This window comes from Nanorana parkeri, unplaced genomic scaffold (assembly GCF_000935625.1).
Source record: "Nanorana parkeri isolate BGI_ZX_2015 unplaced genomic scaffold, ASM93562v1 scaffold124, whole genome shotgun sequence".
NCBI lineage: Eukaryota > Metazoa > Chordata > Amphibia > Anura > Dicroglossidae > Nanorana > Nanorana parkeri.
Genome location: NW_017306392.1, coordinates 467,661 through 475,755, shown reverse-complemented (window position 1 = coordinate 475,755; position 8,095 = coordinate 467,661). Strand labels below are relative to the sequence as shown.

Sequence of the window (8,095 nt, the reverse complement as noted above, 5' to 3'; positions counted from 1 at the left end):
TATATATATATATATATGTCCTGCAAGGAGGTATATTGAGAGAGAACAATAATTTCATGAAGCATAAGCATTTTCAGCCCACATCATGTATTTTCTTACTTACTTTACCCCTAAACTATTATTTGCAGAATGTCATGCCCTGGTATGTCACTTAGTTAATACAGACTACAATGCAGGTCGCCTATTAATACATTGAGTCTGAAACCCACAGAAATAAAGTTTATTTTACTTTTATTTAACTTTATTTCTGAATTTAACTTTAACTTAGTTGATTTGGCAAAACGTCAGGTGCTGTATACAGTTATACCTAATGCAGACCGGAAAATACTTGAAGTGTGTTACAAACCTCGACTTGGTTAAGTACCCACAAGTTTCAAATCAATAGACACATGGCACAGAGGTTGGCCTTTATGTCTTGTGAAGTTTGTCGCAACATTCACTTGGGTTGCATGCGCATTACAAACTGCGTTTATCAGAGAAGCATCTGTTGCTGTCCTGCAATGGGCATCATAGCACTATGCATCTAGAAATATCTTAAGATACTACCATTTACCTGTTAGTGTTCAGAATTAAAGGGAACTTTTAAATGTGATTTACTTGTACAAAAAATACAGGATTTTGCCTCTATGCAATTAGATGATTAAAGTGAACACAGCTTAACTTGTATTACTAAGCTAGGTGAACATTCACAGCTTATACTCATTTAGTAAATCAGCCCCATTTTCTCATTAAAAACTTAACAACAGTGAGGTCACATTGTTGATGAGCCTTGAAGATGCAGTTCCCAATGCAATATAGTACATATTTGACCATCTGGACATGAATAGTGTGCACCTACCTTGGGTCCTAAACCATGAGTTATAACCCTTTTATTCTACAGGGCTTATTTTAACACACACAATTACCCATAGCAACAAGATTGTATCTTTCTTTAGTTTAAAGAAGTCAAACAACAGCAAATGTCTACTGATTGTTAATGAACCTTGCACATTGCTATTTGCTTATTAGATATATTTTCATTATTGTACTTTGCAATTATTTTGCTGCTAAAAATGAAGGTGTTGGCAGCTACTTGTAATTTGGCTAATACATTATACAGTGTTATGCTTTATTTATATGCTACAAGTTAGATCTAGATGATTATACAAACATCAATATTTTATAGCCTGTTCCTTTATAGGATTCTTCAAAAATGCCTAATATACTCCTGTATTTTTATAGGTAGTCCATCAACTCCACACAGAAACCTGACGTCCTCCAGTCTCAATGACATTTCAGACAAGCCTGACAAAGATCAAGTAAGTGTGTAGGCCTACGTTCTTGTCATCTTTGTTCAAAGTGTACCTTGTATGAAATATTAACTGTTCTTAAATCTATATTGTCTGCTTACTCAGCTAGCTTAAATAGTAGGCATGTTAAGGTTTAGTGTAAAAAAAAACTATACTCGGCCTAATCTACTGTATGTGGCTAGTTTCTTCCTTCAAGCAAAGCCAGTTCCTGCAGAGATCCTGGTGTGTAGGTCATGTGATGTGTCGTGTCACCCTGGTCAAGGAAGAAAATGCAATACCAAACCGATTCGGTAAGGCAAAATACAGTAAATCACAGTAATCAATCAGAATTCATCTAATAGTCACTTGACTTCAGTAAATCATAATCATTTTGGTTGCTGTGAGTTACTGCAATTTGCAGATTAGTTTATTAATTGACTTGTTAGCCTTGTACGTCTTTGTATTAAAGATGGTACAACAAAAACACATTAAGTCTTTTCTCTTCCCTCTTGATATAATGTTAATGAAAAAAGAGAATATGGGGGAAGTGTTTTTCCTAAAAGCTGAGGAAGAAAATCATCTACAGATTTTTTTTATTAATAGTTGGTTGTAGATTCTAGGTAGATGGAACTTCAGCTAAAACGTTTGCCTGTAATTTGCCTTCACATGAACTTCACACCAATTTCTGAATATTATTATTATTATTGTGTATCATACCAGTTAAATGAGTTGTCCCTCAGCCATGACTGTTATATCACATTTCCCCTGCAGTGATACTGAAGCCAGTATTCATTTCAGTCCCATCGGTACCATTAAAAGGGCTTTAAAGCACTGGTAAAGCAGCGGGGGTTACAAGGGTAATAATTGTCGTCAGGCCCAACGAACAAAACTCTGATGCTGATTCAGGGTAGCTTTCACTGTGATAGCACTAATACATTATTCCTCAACTCTGTCCTTGTAGGACCACTAACAGGTCATATTTCTAATACCTACAGGCAGTTGTTCAGCTGTATTTATAAAACATACCTTGAATAAAGGGCACTAATCATTTCACCTTTGATTTTGTGATGATACCTTGAACATGTGGCTTGCTATTGACCCCTTAGGACTGGAACATCAGAGGCCTAAGTTTTTTGATATAGCAAAAGTAATTTGGAATTTTTGTAGATCTATTATTTATATTAGAGATATGTTTGAGTAACAGAAAAGAACCGTATAGATATATCCATTTCTGTGTTAGTATGTGGGTGATTCAGAATCAGGGATCCATCGTTCGTTGCAAATGGAAACGTGATAAACAGTTGCTATAATGGAAACTTTCACATGCATGTTCACTTGTAATTGTTGTTAGTGATTATTGCCTGCATCGTCTTTAGGAGATGTCTGAGCATGGTGAATGTATTGAGCAAAGGTTACGTTAGGTCTTGCTGTTAATTTTTACATGCCATAGGTGTGATTAGAGGTGAAATGATTTCACCTTCAGAGATGGAGGCAGCTGCTGAAGGACTGCTTTCTGTAATCCGATTATGTAGGCTAAGCAGCATGGCTTGCATCTATAGCACAGAGAAAAAAGCCAGTACATTCAGGCTGCTCAGTGTGTAGCACGCTGGAGAGAGAAGCAAGGAGATCTTTGTCTCCATGTAAGTTTACAGGCATAGACTCTTTTGGCCATATTTACAAAGCAGCTAATGTGATTTTCACCAACTGTTCACTGGGGGTGAATCAATTACTGTCATTTAAAGCACATACACCAGGTAGATTCACCTGCAGTGAATGTTAGGTGTTTGTCAGATTCACTACTTTATAAATATACCCATTTATGTGTAAACAAGTTAGAGCATACAGTATATAGAACAGCCACAAACTGGTTGGACATAAAGTACAAAAAACTAAATTTTTAGCATACAGACTATTTGAATTGCATCCTTGTGATTACTGGAATATACATCTATATTAATTATTAGTTTTGGCCAAAACTAATGAGAAGTGTGACCATTTTTGGCAGGCATGTACCTTCTACAGTATAGCAAGATAATATCTTAATTGCTGCTTATAACTAGCACTGTGGCCTTGCAGTACTAAGAGTGATGACATTTCTTTGTTTCTTATGTGAGTTTTCTCCTGGTGCTTCTCTTTCCTCCCACAGTCCAAAAATACGTTAGTAGGTTAATTTGTTTCCACCAACATTGATATGGATGGCTGTCAATGGGACCATAGTATGGACATTTGACCAATAGCTCCTTAACAGGTATAAATACATGCAAACATGCTATCCAGGCTCTTACATTAAATAATTAAAGGGTAGAAGTTGCTGACAACAAACAAAACAAGTACAGATACATGAAATATGTGGGCAAGAAACCCCTGCCTTCAAAAGCTGTGTTGTGGAGTGTTTGTAAAGGAAAAGCATAACAACTTCAATTTTATTTGTAGTTTGTTTTAAAGTCATTGAAGATACTGGCAAAGAGAAATAACAGGAGGGACAGATATGTATTTCGGGAGATTTAATAATATTAGTGGAACAAGCAGGATAGTGTTGCAGTAGTCATGGCAAGAAATTGTGGGCTTCTGGACTTTGGTGGACTCTTGAATGGACGGCTTAATGTGTTCTGTATGCAGAATATATAGGGAATATAAAAAATAATAAAACAGATAAAGATGTCACCATGATGAATCCTCATTGTATCTTTTTTTGCATGAGATCAGTGTGCCTCCTGTGAGAGGGAGACATCAGAAAAACCCCATACAGACAAATAATGTGTTAACTTGCCATTTACATCCATACTGAATGCATTAGAAGTATTTTTCATGTAAAATAGTAAAATCCTAACATCTGAACCTCCCTAAATTCCTTGCCTCTGCATATTACAGTAATTCCTTGGCACAGTCTGATAGAGTTTCCCTACAGATGATATTACTGTAATCCTGTACTTTACTTTCATTAACCTGCTGGCAGTAGAAGTAATTTTTCCACTTAGCTTTCAAGCAGGTACAGCCAGACTTGCGTAGAGGCAGCAAACAGTCACAGAGATAGACATCACCTATTATTCACATACAGCGTAGAAAGTTTGGAGTTTAACTGATGCCTATTACAACATAGCATACCTTTTTGAAAATGCAAGTGTTCAAAGTATATTAGGTTTCTTCGTGGGCATTGTACAATACTGTGTCTGAAAACTATACTTGAACAAGAAAGTGATAGCAAAGATACCACTTGTTTTAGATATAAGAACTCCTAGCACACTTCACACCTAAGCTTTAACTGGTGAGAGGTAAGTCTTTTTGGAATATCCATATGCCTTTCATCTGAGGCCTGAAAGAACTTCATCATTACCATTTGGTATAAATGGCTCTGTAATATTAGGCTGTACCTCTCCTATAAACTGGCGGCTCTGGATGTGCATATGGCTACAGGGGCATAAAGGAATGATTTTCATCGCCCTGACCATTATCCTGAAATAAGGAATAAATCCCTAATTGTTTGGCATTGTGATAGAAGTGAGACAAGCAAATATCTTCTGTTTTAAGCAGGCTCTACTGTGTTTATTATTATTGTTGAAATCAAACAATAGACGTTTTTGTATAGTGTCTCTAAGAAAGCTGCTTGGTCATTATTATTATTTCAAAAAAATACATTAGCAGCTTATTTTTAAGCATATCACACAGGACAACCAGTCTCAGAGGTTCCTGCCGCAGCAGACAGTACCATTTAATGCCTTTACAAAAGTCACATGAATGCATGTACTGAAGAGCCAAATTTTGCAGGAGCAGTTTTGAGCTATTGGTTAAAGGTGAAGCAATAAGAGGAAACCCAAATTTGCAAAAGGAAAAATACAAACTTAAAGTGGAACTGATTTAGATATACTACTTTTGGGTTCAGCATCACTACTTACTGGATATTCTTCTGGTAAATAGACAGAGATGATGCCAATTCAGTGTCCTATAAGAAGGCTAGGAGCGGAAAGGTAACATAGAAAGCTGTATTGCTGGACCAGAAAATAAGTGTGTTGCTTGCCTGGCTGTGCAGACACATGTGTGTGTAAATCGCAAGGCATAAGATTGCCTGAACAGACTTACAAATCTCCTGGACCCCTAATGTGTCTAGCTGTTTACTTGGAGTTTCACTTGTTTAGAGGCCTTCATCAACATAAGAAAGTAATAAGTAACAGTATCTACTGCACTAGCATGAGGTTTACATACATTTCTGATTAATTTCAGTTGCAGAATGAAGAAATAAAAGATTAGCAAAGGTTAAACAAAACACGTTCAGTATTGAGTAGGTCAATATTTGAAATTTGACTGCTCTTTATCATTTTGAGGGTTTAGAGAAGCAAATATATAACATTTTGCCACAAACAGGAGAAAATAAATTTGAGATATATTTTTATATTGTTTCAAGGCTAGCCCCTCTCTAATTTAAATGTTCAGGTTTGTATGGCTGTTGGCAAGTTAGATAATGCACTTGTTTGTTACCTCTCATACAAGCCAGTGACAACATACAGTATCTTCACCAGAATTCCCAGTAGTAGTGCTGTGATCATTACAAATAATTAAGTGACCCTGTCAGGTGACAACATAATCAGTAACAAAGGTTTCTGCAATCGAAGAATTTGTCTCCCCAGTGTCTGTGTCTCCTAGCTTCCATCTATTGTAGGGACCTTTAGGCCTTGTTCAACCAAGCGCGGAGCAGGTGCAGAGCAGAGCAGTTGCAGACCGGATCAAAACTGCGTCCAATGTATTCCAATGGCATTTTTTGCTCCAGTTCACATCGCAGCGTGCAGTTCCAGAGCAGCTCCAGAGCAGGTGAAAAAACTGCAGCAAGCCCTATTTTACCTGCTTTGGACCTGCTCTGGAACGCATTTTACCTGCTTTGGGCATGCTCTGGAACGCATGCAAACACATCGAAAACGCATGCAAATGCCTGGAACGCACTGGAAGGCCATGTTAAACTTGAAAAAAACGGCCCGGAGCGCAGCAAAAATGCGGCACAACCCACTGCACTGCGTGTGCAGAAACCTGAGCGGATCTGCTCTGCATTTGGTGTGAACAAGGCCTAAATCTTGATTTTTTTTTAATAACCTGACAGAGCTTTTGGTATAGTGTCCCCCAAATCCGGTGGCTTCACTATAATATAGAGCAAACAACTGAGGTATCCAGCTGAAGAGAGTGCCATCTGAATAACTGTAGGGCCTTGTGGGAGGAGGCAGAGACACAAACTATTACAGGGAAATCTTGCCATTGGAGTTTTTGAGATATAAGAGGGTAGGAGGCATTTTATCCCACTAGCACCCATCTTTTACTAAAATGTTTGTTTTGGGTAAAGGTGGCCCTTCAGGCTACCCTGCATGAAATTGCAGTTACGAATATAAACTTCAGAACTCACCTTAGTTTCAAGATCTTGCATTTATTTTCGGTCTTGTTAAAGCTGAAATTTTATTTTACTTATATTTTGCCTTCGTTGATTAAGGCCAACATTTAATGCTGAGCCTCCATAAATGAAAACTGAAATCAAATTAAAGGGGTGGGTTAGGGACAGTAAGGCTAGGTAGGAACAGGCTAGACTATGCTGGTCGTCCTGCAGCCAGGAAATGAGGCAAGCTTTATATGACTTGCTGCAACTTCTAATGCACAATGTGAGAAGCTCACAATGCAATAATACAGGAGATGAGCCTGTTCAACTGTGCAAGACTGAAGGTAAGTAAACTTATGAGAGTATAGTAATTTAGGCCAATGGGTAGCCTGAGTTCCCTTCTTGCCGTTCCATCTTTCATTAATGGCTTAACACACTACAAAGGTAGATATGTTGTAAACCCGGGAGAAACTGTCATGGGAGCATGATCTGATAATTAAGTTGTATCCTGTTTATTGCATCACCAAGTGTTAGAATAAATGTTTGACATTTTATAGACCTACAACACTCCGTTCATGAAGCAAAAGCAGGTGAGAACATATGCATGGTACCACGGCTGCCACTGCATGACTCCTGCATGATGTATACCATAAACACAAAATGTTATTATGTTTCTGTTATGTGTGCATGTACATTCCTAATGGCATAAACAGGAACACCATCAAAATATTGCTTTTTCCCTATTGCGGAATTATGCAGTTAGAAGGGATATATCCTTGCTCGGTTATAAGAGACAAGATAGGCCCTGCTCTACTACAACCCCTGCATTTCTAGGAACTAACAGGGAACTATAGTACATTATTGCTGAGTTTGCATGGTGTCACTGGTAGCCTGCCCACATTAGAACATTTGCTCGGACTGTGGATTCACAAAAGAAAGGAGGTCACCACATCTCACATGTAATACTATCATTTACCTCTGTTTCCCCCGAATTCACACTTGTGCTCTAATTTACAAAGTGCTTTTGAATTAAACACATTTTTACTCCAGAGATAGCTTGGCACTGAACACTGTATCATGCAGTTTTTATGAAATTTCCCTTCAGATCTGTGATCAAATTGTCGAAAAGCACAGTGGTGGGTACTAATTCAGAAATGTAAATGTGTATTCTTTATTAGCCTCAAATTACTTTTGTTTGTATGGAGTCTTAGAGAAGTTTTATCTATAACCGCTATCTTATTTGCTTTGTGCATATAGGTAAATTATTGATCTCTCATTTGTGAAATTGGATAAAATGGATTTGTAACACATGATTAAGTCCCCTTAAAACTCATGATGAAACACCCTGACACAAATGGTATCTCCAGGTCAGGAAGTGAAGTCAGTTATCCCCAATGTGGATGCCAACCGTAATAAAACATGACAGTAGGTTCTAGTCCTTCTGCAGGTATTTTTTTTTGCTATGTGTTTTTAAAAG

At 37.6% G+C, this 8,095-nt stretch overlaps 1 protein-coding gene across 1 annotated transcript in view; it reads left to right on the top strand.

The window, feature by feature from the left end:
- The window catches only part of SLC4A4 (solute carrier family 4 member 4), a 208,718-nt gene that overhangs the window by 152,087 nt on the left and 48,536 nt on the right, over window positions 1-8,095 (top strand). The window contains exon 7 of the mRNA XM_018553578.1: window positions 1,222-1,298. Within this exon, the coding sequence (XP_018409080.1) occupies window positions 1,222-1,298 (77 nt within the window). The remainder of the gene's footprint in view (window positions 1-1,221; window positions 1,299-8,095) is intronic.